Consider the following 17357-nt stretch of genomic DNA (forward strand, 5'->3'; position numbering starts at 1 on the left):
GGCACACTCTCTGCAGAAGCTAGCTACAGCTGCTGTGCTCGCTGCATACACGTCCCTTCATGATCTTTCTGGGCTGCCAAGGTACTTTTTGCTGCATTTTCACTCTTCCCTATGTACGGGGTTTTCTGGTAAAAGGTTGTGCCCCTCCACTAACTTCGTCTGCAGCCCCCCTCTTGTGCCGCCCCTCCACATCCCAAATTGTTCCTGCCTCTACTAGAGGCAACCAGAGTCAGCACCAATGTCAGCAGCTGTGCTGTTTGACTCTCTTGCCTGGCTTGCCTGGCTCGTTGTGGAGGGAACTGGGAGCCGGAAGCTAGAGCTGGAGTGGAGTGGGGTATAGACGTGGGTGAAACAAGGACAGAGCAGGGGCTAAGACACGATGGAGACATTGTGGCAGATCGACTCCACCGAGACTGACGAGTCCAATGGCGGCTGCATTCGTAATGGAGTTGGTGGCTTCGCCTCCCAGCTGCTGCTGTGGCTCCGCTCGGCTCGGCATGCGTATTTCTTCACTCCCAGACTGTTGGAATGGGTGCTTCAAGCAAATACTTAATCTTCCTATCTTCAAACCACTGAGCAACTAGGAAGTTGTCTACTCTGTTTAATCCTGTACAATTAACAAGGAATGTATTGCTATGTGTGCCACGATCATGCAAAACCACTTTACTTTAGACTTCCTTTTAATGAAGGAGGGTGGAGTTTGTTGTGTTTTGAGGGGTCAAACATGTTGCACCTGTATTCCAGATAATACCATGCTTATTTATGACTACATAGGTAATCTAACTATTAGTTTGTGTAAATAAAAGTTTCATAAAGAATATAGATTGTTGGAATTATTTTTATGTAGTTCAGGGAAATTGAAAAGTGTTTTGCAATGGTTGGTGAATGGATTGATAGCATTGGTGGAGGGGGTCTTATAAAAAATACTGTTAACTGGTTTAATATCAGCAACGTCTACAAAGAAAAGGTAAAGGCGAGATGTGAAATAGAGGAGATGAAAAAAATTAAGGCTCGTGTTCATGATGAGATGAAGGCTTTGGAAGAATGGGGCAAAAGAGATCACAAAGAATGAAACTGTATTCTAAATTGAGTGGTGGGTTTTGATGAGTGATTAATCATTCTGAGGGGGACTGATAGAGAGCATTTTAATGTATTAATTTATTGAAAGTATGTACCTAATGTTATGTACAGAAATGAAGAAATTATGATTAGTGTGTTTACATCGTTTATGTTAATATTAAGTTGCTGCGCTGTGCCTTCAAAGTGTTACACTTGAGAATATATATCTTTCAGATGCCGGCACTTATCACTTCACGTTAAGGCATTGTTATCATTCTCATAGAGGCCTTATATTTTGGCAACCTGGAACTATTAAACGATTAGTGTAGGGTACTATACTTATCAGCACACACAAGGGTTCTATCTCTTGCAATGTAAAGTAAAATATTATTTAAGTAAGAACTCTACCTCCTTGTTCTGTTATCATTGAGATAATACAGCTTTGAAGTAGGATAAGGTTATTCAAAGGGGTTTTCTATCTCCACACTGTATGCTCTCAATTTCCATCTAGAGAATAAGGGTTACATAATCATTATGCGTTTACTTCTCAGCTTATCCTGTTCTTTTCCCTTCACACATTATCAAATTAGAATCTATTCGTGTGAGTGTCTGTTGTAACGGAATCGAGCAAGAACGTGTAAGTACTATAGCGTCAAGCATTGCGCTACATAAATACTTCAATATAAGAGCAATTATTTAATGTTATCACTTGTTGCCTTTTAGAACAATTTCATGCCTTCTTGCTGAGGCTTTACAAAATCAGTTCGCCGTTTACCAACTCAACTGTTTAAGTAGACTTTAATTCTCCCCCTTTTTTAACATAGGAGACTATCTGTGCCAAAATAAGAATGTTCTGGTCTGATGACCCTAAAATAAGTAACACTATGGGGTCCATTAGGATGACGGGCGGACTTTGTCCGCCCGTCATCCTACCGGTGTATGGGACCACCCGCCATAAGGGCGGGGGTCCCGTGCCACAAATTATGATGCGCCCGCCACAGTGGCGGGCGCTTCCCGCATTTGTAGCATTGCGGCGGGCGGTGCTGAAAGCACCGCCCGCCGCAATGCTAAAAATACACGTTGTGCATTTCAATGCACAACATGACAGGCACCGCGAGGTGCCTGTCATATTGTGCATTGAAATGCAGGGGGGTACCATAGGTACCCCCCATGTGCACCCCCACCCCCATGGAGTCCCTGGGGGCCCGCAACGGGCCCCAGCAGGGGGACTCCGCATGCCTTTCCGTGGCGGCATTGCCGCCACGGAAAGGCATTCACAAATGCCTATCCTAATGTGGCCGGCGGTGTCTAATAGACACCGCCACCATATAAAACCTTTTCTGCCCCAGCCGCAAGGCGACCGGGGCGGAAAAGCGGCGGACGGTCTTTCCGTCCGCCGTGGCCAACCATGCCATCATAATATGGCAGGGGGTGTTTTGTGTCAGGATGGCGGGCGGATTGCCCCCGCCAGGCCGGCGGTGGCTACCGCCTGCCTGGCGGGGGCAATCCGCCCCCATCCTAATGGAACCCCTATGTGTTTCTCTTTATCATGAAGTCAACTCTTGGCTCCCAGTCCTTTATCATCCCCTTTCCGCCCCCCGCCATTCCCCCTGGTCTGAAATAAAAATTTACAAAAAGATGAATGCCCTTTATTGTGGCATCACTGAGTTATTTAAACTCGTCTTTGTTCCTTTGTAAAGAAGATGTTGTTATAGTTTTGTAGGTTTACTGTACCAAATTTTGTTTATGTTACTGATTATGAAACAAGTATTAGTAATTATAGTATGTCAATTTGAATATTGTTTTTCTTTTACCCATTTTTTGTGATGTTTAGGTGATACGTGGCTACTCCAGAAGAAGGCGCTGGTCGCCGAAACGCGCGTATATTTTTTATTGTATATTGATGATGTGTTGTGTATTTTATGAATAATTTTATATTGTTTAAACTGATAGCTATTATGTATATTTTGTGAGTTTTATTTTTAAATAAGGTGAATAATAAATTTTGAGTACAGACCCCCTACATCTTCTTTACATTTATTGATTTGATCGGAAAGAATCCTCATTTCAAGTGCCATGGTTGTTACTTTGCACGCAGAAATGAAGAAATTACACTTTCAAAAATTATACGTTTCTGTGCTAGACAAAACTAGGCTTGAACTATGCGTAAATGTGATCTTGACTCCTAATGTAGCCATGATGTGTGTTTTCATGTCTCCTTTCAGAATCAGAATTCTCTTTTGTTCAGCTGCGAACAGCCATAAAAGCATGCAGGATATGTCAAATATCAATTAAATATATACAATTTATTAAAATAATGCAAATAAAAATACATAAAATCATCAGGTTTGGGAAATTAATGACCAACAATCTAAATAAAACAGGATGAGCAAAAACAAAATTAAAACAGAGACGGGTCCTAATTCATCAATCTACTAAAATGAATCTAAAAGCATCGCCCTCCTGGAGCGGACTGCAGCTTTAAGAAACTGAATCACATGTCTACACGTCGTCTGGTAAGGCCAGTAAAAAATGATATGCTTGCATACAAATCTTTAGATTCCTAAGCCTTAAAAATGATATGAGGATTTTTTGGGTATACATTTCATAATATTCAGAAAAAAGAGAAAAATTACCATAGTTTGTACAAGTTAGTACATGGGCATTTTTTAGAGTCACACTGGCCAGCTAGAAGACAAAGAAAATATTTCAGTATACCCACCTGGAAGCTAAAGAGTAATAGTCTTTCCCAGCTCTTATTAGTACTCTGCAAATAGTTGGTAGGAACGGATTTGGACTTAACATATAAATAATGCTTAACACTTGTCTTTCATGCCTCATCCTCTCTTCTTTGACTCGCTCTAGCAGCAAGACTTGCACCTGCTGTCTGACAGGGACTGCCCGCAGCGATCGGTCTAAAAACGTATTAGCCAATCCAATGGCTTCCAGGGATTTCTTGATGGACGCTATCCAGGGGATCAAAAGACCCTTATCACATGCCAAGCAGTCCAAAACTATCACTCCACTTAATTTTTCTTCTTCGGGGCTCAAGATAGATAGCCACAAGAGAATTGTCCGGTTCGAATTAAATCGCTCATAAAGTCTCATTCTAGTTTATTGTGGCAAATAAAGCTTGAAGTTGACACGGGGTTGACAATGCTCTCTGACAGAAATGATTTTCCACCCTTTGGAGGGTTGTCAAGTTACCCAAGACCCATATGCTTGCCTAATAGGTTGCTATAGGAACACATTGTGCCAAATATATCTGCAAAAGGAGGTAAGAACCCCCTCTCCCTTGGATGACAGGAGACTTAGCAGACAGCCAACAGCTCCTTCTTTGTGCTACAGGCGCAGACCATGTCCCAGACAAGCTGAGAGTAACTCAAGGTAAGAGAGGGAACACGTTGCCTAATAACACTTCCTTATCCACCGTATATTTCAGGGTCGTGAGCGCTTTGGGCCACAGGTCTTTATAATGACTTAGTAAAATTTGTTGATAAATACAGCCTGTCAATAAAATTGACAGGGGCATGCACTAGATGATGCAAGGCTTTGGGGGTGCGGGCAACACTGTGTCATACGCGTACAATAATACTGGAAGGGGGGAACCACTCACCATCTGCACATCTGGGGTGCACTTACTAAGGGATGTATGTCAGTACAACGCGATCTTTTAGATCGCGGTACTTGACATCGCAGGCATTACAACGCAAATCATTACAACGACTTGCGTTGGAGGGTGCGGATTTTGGAATATTATAATTTTATATTCCAACACCAGTCCACGTAACAGTAGGGAATGTATTGGAATATAAAATTATAACATTCCTTGTCCAACAGCGCCATCCAGCGCAAGTAGTAGTAACAACTTGCGTTGGTATGGCATCGTCGTAAAGGCACTGCGGTGTAAACACCGCGTTGTAAACGATGCTCCCCCTTACTAAGCTCCCTACTGAGATTGTTAATATATAAAATAAAAAGGAATGGGGCTAAATCGTACCCCTGGTTAACCCCTCAACCAAAATACTAAATACACCAGTGTTGCCTCTCATCATATGTAACAAAAAGTGCACACATATCGTATTCTATGTTAAGATGCTGTTCTCAAAGAGCTCTGAAGAACGTTTTCTGCGACATTCAAGGCTGTTCCTGCTTGGATACGGTAGGCTTATTCATTTTATGATATTGTTAATTTTTAGTGTAACTTGATACATCCGATGACATATGGGTGAAAAAGATTGATTTAAATCTGTATATGGGGAATGGAGTTGGGATGGTGCTAGCTGATGCTGCAGAATGTTTTGCATTCTGATTTGTCAATTTGTGTAATGACACAACCACCTTATGCTATTTTTACTGTGTATTTTGTTATATATGGATCTGTTCTTGATGAGCCACCTGAGGTAGAGAGCACACCCATGCTGGTCTCTTTCTTCATTAGAACTTGCAATCATTTTGCTCTGAGACTTGACTTCATGTCACGTCCCTTGCTGCAGCTCATTGAGCCTCATGTGAATTCTCTATATATATATATTGATTAATGTGCATTTTGACTATTATTTGTGCCTTCTGTACTGGGCTTTAAATCTTTAATACATTTTTACAATTTCAACCTTTTAGAAGCCTCAACTTAACTTAACTTAAGGCTTATTTAATTGACTATACTGCTAATAAACTGCTCTCTGTTGGGCCACATTGCCTCATATGCTCTTGTGGTTAACACTGTCTCCCATCCTTGGTAGGCGCTTTATCATAGACCACCTGATAAGATGGCGTCAGCAGTAGCGTCAGTAGATGGTTGGTCAGACGGTCGGACACCGTGCCATGTACACCAGAGAGTAAATGGTGTTTTCGGGAGGTGGCAGCTCACACGGTTGTTCTTCACGTGTAACCTTGGCCAGAGAGAAGATGGTAATTTCAGCAGAGGTGGTTCATTGTGGTGGGTAAATCTGAGAGTAAATAGCGTTCTCCGGAGGTGACAGCTCACATGATTGTCCTTCACATGTAGCATTGGCCAGAGAGTAGATTGTCGTTTCAGCAGAGGGTGGATCAACATGGCGCGTGGCCTTCACCTGGGAGTACTTAGTGATCTCAGGAGGTGGCAGCTGAACAGATTGTCCTTCACATGTAGCATCGGCCAGAGAGTAGATGGCAGTTTCAGCAGATGGTGGGTTGGGTGGTAGGGCATTGCGGTGTGTAGCCTTCACTTGAGAGTAAATGGTGTTTTCGAGAGGTGGCGGCGCTGTTGCTTTTCCTGTCTTTGGCTCAAAATGGACTGCCATGTACTGAAGCTCCTCTGTGTCCTGCAGGCAAGAAAAAACTGTAAACACACAAACTTGGTCTTGCATTTAATGGTGCATCAACAAATATGGCTGAATCAAATCCCTCCTCCCCATGTCATCCGCCATGACATTTTTGGGGAAAAAAGCTAGCCTTATGACCCAAACCAGAGAATATGGTTTGACAAGAAGCAGCTCTGTGCAGAGAGAAGGAATGGACCAGAGCAGACTGTGATTCAGGAGGAGACCTGCTGCTGTGAGCTAAAGGAGGAGAAGGTGGTAAAGCACTGACTATTCCAAGAATCTTCATTTATTTTTTTTATTTTTATTTTTTATGTCCAGACCCCTAAGACCAGCTGCTCTGCAAAGAGCTGAAAGGACCTCCAAGCACAGAATATTGCTGGGATAGGAGATCTGTTTCAGATTTATAACTTGACCCTAAAATCAAGTAAGCCTGGTAAGCCTGAAGAGGGGACCACTCACGAGCTGCATTTTGTAGAACGCTTAGTAAAACATCAATACTATTACAGGTGCACTCAAACTGCTATTCACAAACGGTGCACAGACATAATATCGACTCCAAAATATCGTCTGGACAGAATATCGAGTTTTAAATATCGTTTGGAGAAAATATCGACTAGACAGAATATCGACAGCCAAAATATCGTTTTTAAGGTAAGTGAAGTAATATCGACTGTAAATAATATAGACAGTGAAAATATCCAAGTATATAATCTAGATAGTAAAAAATATAGTTTTTTAAATAATATTTAATTATTTATAGTGTGTTTATGTTATAATATGTGTGAAAAGTGTCAATTTATTTTATTATTTTTTTAAATTAATTATTTTTTTAATTATTGTGTAATTTAATTCTGTAGCGGGTTGTGGGTTTATAGGGGAATAGGGTGGGAAGTAATTTAATTATAATTAATTAAATATGTAAATTTATTAATTGGTAGTAATAATTAATTAATTGGTAATTAAATAATATATGTTAATTATTTAAAATTTAATTGGTAATTAATTTTATTTAATTGATTAATTGCTAATTATGTCAATTAAAATAATTTATTTTCTCTAGCGGGTTGTGGGTTTATAGGGGAATAGGGTGGGAAGTAATTTAATTATAATTAATTAAATATGTAAATTTATTAATTGGTAGTAATAATTAATTAATTGGTAATTAAATAATATATGTTAATTATTTAAAATTTAATTGGTAATTAATTTTATTTAATTGATTAATTGCTAATTATGTCAATTAAAATAATGTATTTTCTCTAGCGGGTTGTGGGTTTATAGGGGAATAGGGTGGGAAGTAATTTAATTATAATTAATTAAATATGTTAATTTAATAATTGGTAGTAATATTTAATTAATTGTTAATTAAAAAATGTTTGTTAATTAATTAAAATGTAATTGGTAATTAATGTTATTTAATTGATTAATTGCTAATTATGTTAAATGAAAGGGGTATTTTTAGGGTTCAGGGTCAGTTTTTAGTTTTTGGGTAAAGGGGTATTTTTAGGGTTCAGGGTCAGTTTTCAGTTTTTGGGTAAAGGGGTATTTTTAGGGTTCAGGGTCAGTTTTCAGTTTTTGGGTAAAGGGGTATTTTTAGGGTTCAGGGTCAGTTTTTAGTTTTTGGGTAAAGGGGTATTTTTAGGGTTCAGGGTCAGTTTTCAGTTTTTGGGTAAAGGGGTATTTTTAGGGTTCAGGGTCAGTTTTCAGTTTTTGGGTAAAGGGGTATTTTTTGGGTTCAGGGTCAGTTTTTAGTTTTTGGGTAAAGGGGTATTTTTAGGGTTCAGGGTCAGTTTTCAGTTTTTGGGTAAAGGGGTATTTTTAGGGTTCAGGGTCAGTTTTCAGTTTTTGGGTAAAGGGGTATTTTTAGGGTTCAGGGTCAGTTTTCAGTTTTTGGGTAAAGGGGTATTTTTAGGGTTCAGGGTCAGTTTTCAGTTTTTGGGTAAAGGGTTATTTTTAGGGTTCAGGGTCAGTTTTTAGTTTTTGGGTAAAGGGGTATTTTTAGGGTTCAGGGTCAGTTTTGGGTTTTGGGGGTACATATACAATATTGCCTATTATTTAATTAAATGTTGTTACTATATATATATGTTTTAAGAAATATGATTAAAAATATATTTTTTTTTTACTTTCATTAAATATTTAATTATTAAAAGTTATTTTAAGTATTGTTAATTATATTTTAGTAATTAATTTTTTATATTAATGTAATTAAACATTGTTTTTAGTAAAGTCGATATTTTTTACAACGATATTTTTGTAAACGATATTTTGTAGTCGATATTTTTGTACTTACCTGTTTGTACATACAAACTCGATATTTTTGTAGTAGATATTTTCACCTCGATATTTTGGGTACTCGATATTGTGGTAGTCGATATTCTTTCAGTGATCCTTCACAAACATGTGTCTACCTCTGTCTCGCCTATTGTTTTCAATTCGGAGATCTCCGCCCCAACTGTAGAGCCTCCACACACATAAGGATTGGTTTTAGTAGTAAATTTGGGAGGGGCAAGTGGAGTGCCTGGAAATAGAGGAATACTTCCAACTAAAGGGGATGGGCTTAGCGACGTGTAAAGTCAATCTATCAATTAATCACAGGGTTCTTGTAAAGCGGGGCTTTTCACCCCTGAGCCTCTTCTGGCTCTAGGTCCTAACGTTGTTGGTGGAAGAGCCATGTCTTGAGCTTCTTCCTGAATTCTTCCAAGTGAAGGGCAGGTGCGAAGGTGGAGGTGAAGTCATTTCAGGACTTGGTGGTGAGGTAAGAGAGTGGTCCCTACGGATGAGTGGGTTGTGGGCCAGGGTGAGGGAGGCAGAGCGGAATTCCCTAGTGGATCGATGGAACGTCAGGCGGCGGTTTATTGTAGGCGGCTCAGAGTTGTGGAGGGTCTTGTAGGCATGAGCCTGGTGCTTGAAGACGCATCTTTTCTGCGTGGGAAGCCAGTGCAGGAATCTGAGGTCCGGGGAGGTGCTGGTTCTCCTGGGGAGGTTGAGGCTGAGTGTTTCTGAAGTGTTCAGGAAGGTGTGGAGGCGGTTGAGTAGTTGCTTGGTGGTTCCAGCGTAGAGTGCATTGCCGTAGTAGAGGCGGATGGAGATGAGGGCTTGGGTGACTGTGTTTCTGTGGAGACCAACAGGAGTCGTCCCAGTGGGAGGGGATGTTTCCGAAGATTAGTACCACTGTTTTCTCTGAGTTGAGCTTCAGGCAATTGGCCTTCATCAAGTTGGCGACGTCAGACAAGGTGTTCTGGAAGTGGCTCTGGTAGTGTTGTTGTCTTCCGTGAGGGAAAGGGTGAGCTGTGTCGTCTGCGTAAGAGATGATGTTGAGTACGTTGGAATTGGCGATGTCTGTTAGAGGTGTCATGTAGGTGTTAAAAAGGGTGAGGTAAGGAGTAGCCCAAGGTGATGCTGCAGAAGATGGTTTTGGGCTTGAAGGAAAAATGTGGAAGGTGGACCCTCTGCGTTCGGCCGGTGATGAAGGAGTTGATCCAGTTGAGAGCGTTGTCTTGGATTCCTCAAATGGTGGAGTCTGGTAATGAGGGTTTGATGGGAAACAGTGTTGAAGGCCGCCGAGAGGTCAAGGAGGATGTTCTCACTTGGTGCAGGAGCCATTAGATGTCATCAGAGGTTGCAATCAGGGAGGTCTTTGTACTTTGGTGGCCCAGAGGCCTTATTGGGAAGCGTCAAGAAGGTTGTTCTCTTCTCCATCACCTTGGCTGTGAGGGGGTTAGTGAGATGAGTCAACAGTTCATGAGTACACTGGGGTCGACATGGGGTTTTTTCAGGTGAGGCTTGACCTCCGCGTGCTTCCATGCAGTGGGAATGGTGGCTGTGAGGGACGTGTTGAGGATCTTGTTGAGGTTGTTGCTGATTTCTGCTCTTCCTATGTTGTAGATGTGGTATGGGCAGGGGTCTGTGGGTGCGCCAGAGTGGATTGAGTTAATGATGGTAGTGGTGTCTTGGATCGAGAGCTGCTCCCAGTTGGAAAGTGGGTGGCATTGTTGTGTATTTCTATAGGTTCTGAATCGATCCCCCTATTCCTGACCCTATTCTGGTTAAACTACCTAGCTAGTTAACTAACAGTCAGCCCATGAGGCAAGAAATTCCCCATGATGCAGATACCGTTATCTGACGCAGTCACACTACGGCACAGGAACGTGTTATCTGATTAGGTCATAACGCTTGAGATCTAATTAGACAAGCGATATTCCTCCAGCCCCTGATAAGGCATACGACGTTCTCATAACAAATCAAACCTATGACAACCTGGATAATCCGTGCGGCCATTGTTTTGATTTCACAGAGAACTTTAGTAAAGAATGTGCTAACGAGCAAGTCGTATGACATCTTTATTGACGTACCTATGTCCATCCTTACGTCAATCCCGGCACCTTTAAGGTATAAATATTGCCGATCTTGCCCTATGCAAAACACACGCGTGGTGACAAGACGGAGCAGCCATACTTGCCGAAGCCGAGAGCAGAAGCAGACCCCGCAGGCAGCAGCCCCGCCTTCCTGACGCGCTGAGAGACGCGCTGCTATCTCAAGCCGAGAGACCCAGCACCGGCGCTTCCGGGTAGCCCTCGCAGGCAGCCTGGAATATCGAGAGCAGAGAAAGAGATACCATTCCTCATTCATCCTAAATTCCAGGTACAGAACTGAATAACCCCTCCTAGAGAATTCTTTAGTTATTCACTTGGCAAAAACAAACTTAACTTAAACTGTAACTTTCTATTCCCGCCCACGCATTAGACTTAGGTCAGGTACACGGGGTAGGCGTATTTAGAAACACCAGTTGAGCACGTTTAGTCAAATGTATATGTGTATGTAAATATATTTTAATCATTTTAAACATCATATGGCTCAGAAACCATATCAATGTTTTTACAGTATTATTTTATACTATTGCTTCTAATGTATGCACTTTACTTAACTATAAGTATCGCAATAATATCGATCCATTTCTCTTGTACGAGAAAAGAGACTGATCAATAAATAACATCTTTTTATTGAACACGCCCGTCTCTTCCTTTTCTCTACATTCTGATGAGACTAAGAATGCACGTACTGACTGAGTAAAATAATTGCCTTGTGCTCACACGACTCTTGAGATTGACTCTTGATTAGGGGAGAGCAAAGTTGTCATGTTCTATGGTTGTCAGAAACTAAATCCCTTCTTGTCTAATCAGGGGAGTTAATCCTTCCTTGAACATTCGAGAAAGTTTCTAGCGAACTCTGAGCTTAGCTGGCAAACCCAAAAATTAAGTCTAGTATCGACAGTAGTAGACCTAGTTAACGTCTGGCCTAGGCCTTTACTGCTGTAGGTACTATTCCAATGCGCAGAGCCTATTGGGAAAATAGGAACTACACTACATGGCGCCCAACGCGTTTGGAAAGGGCGATAAAACTAACGTAAGACATTTAGAGTAACTCAGTCGTGCTTTCTCACTCAGACCCCTTTTCCCAAATACTCCAAAGACGTCTGGAGTGGGTGAAAGGTTATAAAATCCTCCAAAACCTCGCAGGAGGGAACTCCTATGTATGGTTCTTGGTCTAGTCAACGTTGAAGGATAAAACAGTTCCAAAATATTGTGCACCTAATCTCTGTTTCCATAAAGAAACCTGATCTGCAAATAAACATAATACCATCCTGTCTGTAAAATGGGAGACAGTGATGGAGAAAGAGAAGCAGTTAGATTAGCGGCTGAAATAGCAGCAGCTGATAATGCTGCACTAGATGCGGACGCGGATATAATACTCATTCCGGTCGCCAAAAGGAGATCTATAACCTTAAAACTTATAGAAAATGGACTGACACCTAGAGGTGGCACAGTCATATTCGTAATCGAGGCACACGAATATCGGCAGACAGAGGTATACTATACATGGATACATTTTCCAGCAGCAAATGCTGTAACAAAGTACTTCCACTATTACAAAATAGAGGTTCCTCCAGAAACGTACACTCCTTTCGAGGAGGTGGAAGTACCACTCAAATTCCAAGAGCATTTGCTCTTATTTGATGGCGCCCTAAAACATAATAATCACATTACAAGGCTCGGTCCTTTAGGAAGACCAGGAGCAACGTGGCCGGTCTTAGCCGGATACACACCACATCCAGACATCGACGAGATGCCTGCACCAGAGCTATTAATACAGCTAAAACAACTACTAAAAATTCACAGACAATTAGTTCAGTATGTAATGCGGACTTCTACAATTCAGCCAGCGATTAAACTACCACAGCTGACCTCTCACCAGGGGAACACAAATAAAATTACACCACAGAACATCCAATCCTGCCTAGGTAAGGTTCCAGCTAAACGGGAACAGATACCATTCTGGTTGGCACAGAAAATCACCCAAATAGAGGCGGTGTTTCCTGACACCACCCCGCTAGAAAAACACAGGATTCTGACTATATGTCTCCCAATGGGAATCGCACCACACATTGAGGACTGTGACACTTGGGGTACAGTCTTTGCTTCCATCTACACAAAAACGCACGGTGTCCCATCCATTTCAGTGATACCAGATGTGCTAAAACAAATTCAAGATGAATACGGTCCAGAACCTGCTTTAACTCTTGGTATGAAATTACTGAAAGACTTCAAGCAGGTCTCGGCTATATTACTAGCCAACATAAAAGGTGAAGCAGCAAACGTGGCGATCCGCCAGAGGTTAAAAGAGACAGATATAGCAGACCAACCAGCTGAAATTGCCAGAATCATAGAAAAATCCTATGAAGAACTAGGCAGAGATAGTCTAGGTGGAATACCAGTAAAACCGCAACTGACTACAAGTCCAGAAAAAATATTTTTTAATAATAATAATTCACCAAAAAAGAACTGGGATGGAAACAAACAATCCAATCCAAAAGAAAAGAAATTCCAGTCCAGAGGAAGGTCTCCTAGGCGAAGAGAGAAATCTCCAAACCCGAGACAAAGGTCACCTCAGAGTGAACCCTCTGGGAATAGATATAACCTTAGAAATAGGGATAATATTAAAAAACCTGATAGATATCAAGACATTGATACACGTCCCTCTCAATCTTTTCAGAATTCCTCGCAGAAATCGGAAAGAAGAGGACGATCAGAAGAGCACGCCAAGTCCAAAGACAAGGAACCTGCTCAACTGAAAAAGAAATCACAATTTCCAAAAAAGAAGGTAGCCAGTATCAAGGTAGTTAACAATGCCGAGAATACTGAGGACACAATTGAAAAACGGAGAGTGGGCTCAGACAATGCTAGACAGCGCAGCAGAGGTGAGCATAGCTCGCAAAGTCCTTATGAATCATCTGGAGACAGTGGACACGAATGAATACCTTCAAGTGGAAACTGCAGATACCAGAGTTAGCAAGCCCCACAAAATATACGAGATAACATTACGTATAGAGGGAGATAAGACTAGGAAAATAAGGGGACTATTTTGGGATAACCTATCCAAAGGCTATGACATCCTTCTAGCTGAAAAAGACTGGCCACCGGAGTTTGTCAGGGAGTGCCCTCATGGCGAAGAAGTAATTATGCCTGCCTTCTCGAATCAAATACCGATTCATAAAAAATACACACTTGCTAGAAAGTGGGCAGTGGCCTTAGCACCTGCTTTATATAAAAATCATGTAGGATGGGATGAGGATTCTCCTCCTCACAAAATCCAGTTAAAATCACAACCTACTGCACAAAGGCAGTACCCAATTAAGCAAGAAGCTAAAAAACAAGTAAATGAAATACTAGATCAGCTAGAATACCAAGGGGTGATTGAAACTTGCACCTCACAAATGAACAATCCTTTGTTTCCGGTCTCCAAACCAGACAATTCGTACCGTCTAGTTTTGGATTACCGACACCTTAACACATGTTGCAAAACTTTTGCAGTACAAAACTCACACAGTGCTGCACTAATGAATAACATAGTGCGCAAAAAATACAAAACAACCTTGGACATCTCCAACGGATTCTTTTGTCAAAACATAGCACCAGAGAGCAGATATTTAACTGCATTCTCAGTAAATGGCACTCAAAAACAATTCTGTCGGTTAGCCCAGGGGTACAAGAATAGCCCGGGGGTATTCTCAGCGAGAGTAACAGAATTACTACAACAATATGATGATGAAGCATTATCTTATGTCGATGACATTTACTTAACAGATGATGACTTGGAAACTCACTTGAAAAGAGTGAACACCATAATACTTGGTTTCGCTGCAGAGGGTTACAAATTCAACTTCAAAAAGTCCAGAATTGCCCATCTGACGGTCCTATTCTTAGGATATGAGTTATCAAGTGAAGGCAAAAGCCTGGCAGACAATTTCCTAGAGAAATGTGCCGTAATCCAAGCTCCTAAAACACTAAAAAACCTACAGTCAATTCTAGGCTTCCTAAATTTCGGAAGAACTTACATTGCTAATTACGCAGAAAGGGTCAAGCCCCTTTACGATCTAATTAAACCAGACTTTAAAAGATCCAGTTGGACTCAAACACACACAGAAATTTTGAGATCCTTACAAACAGACATGCTAATTAAAACAAAATTAGAAACCCGTGATAATACACGCAACCTTGTGATCCGAGTCATCCCAGGGAGATGCGGATTCACATACCTAACCTCTAATGAGGGAGATAAGGTACCAATTGCATTTAAATCGCACTTGTACACTAAGGCTGAAATGAAATTTAGCCCAACGGAAAAAATTCTTACAGCAACACAGACAGCTATAGCAAAAGAACGAGCCCTGGCACAAGGCAAACGAATAATAATCGTGACACCAATACCAGCCTTAGAGGCAGTAACAAAGGCAAGCATTCCAAATGCGAAAGCACTCCATCCGAGATGGATACAATGGGCTAACTCTCTTGCTGCAACAGACGTGGTGTACGAATTTGATCCTTACTTAAAAACACAAGAATTTCTACAATATGAATTCGAATGTCCTCTGCCAACCGAAATTCTGCCTCTAGACCAATACGGCTGTATAATATATACAGACGGATCAGCACAACCCGCAGTAGGGGGTAAACAAGCTTACAGTGCTGCGTGCGCGATTGTTAAAGGTCGTTGGCACGAAGGGAAATTTAAACCAACCCTAACTAAGACCCAATCTCTAGTAGATTGCACAGCTCAGCGAGCTGAATTACTAGCATTCAAGATGGCGCTTGAAAATACCGATCGAGAATTCCCCACACTCATAGTGTGCGATTCGTATTATTGCGTTCAATCTTATAATGAATACTTGCAGATCTGGCTTCAAAATGGTTTCAAGGATGCGAAAGGAGGCACAATCAAGCATAAAATGCTATGGGAACAAGTAGCTCTTTTACAAAAAGAACTACCAAAGACTCACGTGATACATACACTGAGTCATCAACGTGATGGCGTTCACGTTGCAGGGAATTCATTGGCTGATGAGGCCGCGAAGGCAGCTGTGCAAACGGCTTCCGTAGCTGCCATCACCCGGTCAAAAACAAAAATAGACAGCGAAATATTACAAGCTGTCAGCGCTTCTGAAAAGGATTCGATAGAACCACTCCCTAAAGGCTTTCCATTAAAGTACTCATACATAACAGATGAAAAGAATGTTCCTTTTGCTCAAATCCCTGGAGTGGGGGATAGGGCAATTCCAAACATGGAACACAGATTAGGACTAATAATAGCGGCACACGAAGGGCTTGCTTCTACCCATGCTGGCGTCTCAGCCACAGTATCATTATTAAAACAGAGATACTGGTGGCCGCAAATGAGAAGACAAACAAGGAACTATGTTCTAGCATGTGAAATATGTCAAAAAATGAAAGTATCAACTGTGAGACGTCCAGCACAGACGCCCCTTCTAATCTCGGATAAACCATTAGCCTGTGTTTATCTAGACCACTGCGGTCCCTTACAAAGGGACGGTAACTATAAATATATCTTGGTCGCAGTGGACTCATGCACGAGATTCATATGGATGTGGCCCCAGCGAACGGCTGACGCCAGAACTGTTATAAAAGATTTGCGGGTCTTTATCGGCACATACGCAATTGGCATTCTGCATTCGGACAATGGTCCTGCTTTTAGCTCTCGGGCTTATAAGGAGGCCATGGTCAGCATGGGCGTGCAATTGCGGTACTCTTGTCCATTTCACCCTGAGGGGAACGGAATTGTTGAAAGAAAAAACCGTGACATAAAGCAATCTATAACGGCAAAGGTATTAGGTTCGGGAGCTGGGTGGGTCAAACATCTAATAAGTGTCCAACGTAGTCTAAATAACTTGCCAAGAAATTCTCTGAAGGGATTCAGTCCGTACGAATTATTATTCGGAACTAGGATGTTGATCTCTGACCTTGATAGTCAGACTTCAGTGGTAACAGAAAAAACCTTTGATGTCAAAGACCGTTTGGCTATTTTGCAGGACTTAAACAAAACAAGAAAAGACCTGAGCAACATACAGTTGAAACAACAGCCAACAACCACTGAAGATTCACCACCTGTCCCAGCAAGACCTGTCTGGATTCCAAAAGTCGGGGATCTAGTCAGGGAAAAGATCGCGGTAAAGAAGGAATTTGGGCCTTCTTACAGAAAAGCAGTTCCTGTCTTGTCTGTCAACGGGACAAGATCAGTTGTACTACCGCCACTTGCTGGAAAAAAGGAGAACCGAGTTGTATCCATCGACCTGGTAAAACCACAACATGTGGCCGATAACAAACAGTAGGCCAAGTGGACTCCCAATAAGTAGCAGAACACCAAGGTTTGCTACCAGTACAGAGGTCCTAACAAAGAGGCTCATCACATTCGAAACGCCTACAGAAGAACAACAAGGACTATGCAACAATGCAATAGAACTAAGACCTCTGAAAACCCAAATAAAAACATTTAGCAGAGACACACCAATCTATACTGAAGTACCAAGTGAAAATGCAAGAAACAAAAATCCTGAACCAATTGGAACAATTGATAGAACTGCATCCGGTTACTTCATCAACTTCGATGATTCCTCGGACGGCTTCAGTGAACAAAAGACACAGC

At 41.6% G+C, this 17357-nt stretch overlaps 1 protein-coding gene across 1 annotated transcript in view; it reads right to left on the reverse strand.

Moving 5' to 3' along the window:
* Nucleotides 1-3346: 3346 nt before the first annotated feature.
* The window catches only part of LOC144768890 (cell adhesion molecule CEACAM8-like), a 251593-nt gene continuing 237582 nt past the window's right edge, over nucleotides 3347-17357 (reverse strand). The window contains exon 8 of the mRNA XM_078652904.1: nucleotides 3347-6362. Coding sequence (XP_078509030.1) covers nucleotides 5991-6362 — 372 coding nt within the window. The 3' untranslated portion in view covers nucleotides 3347-5990. The remainder of the gene's footprint in view (nucleotides 6363-17357) is intronic.

The sequence above is a fragment of the Lissotriton helveticus genome, chromosome 7 (genome assembly GCF_964261635.1).
Source record: "Lissotriton helveticus chromosome 7, aLisHel1.1, whole genome shotgun sequence".
NCBI classification, from domain to species: domain Eukaryota; kingdom Metazoa; phylum Chordata; class Amphibia; order Caudata; family Salamandridae; genus Lissotriton; species Lissotriton helveticus.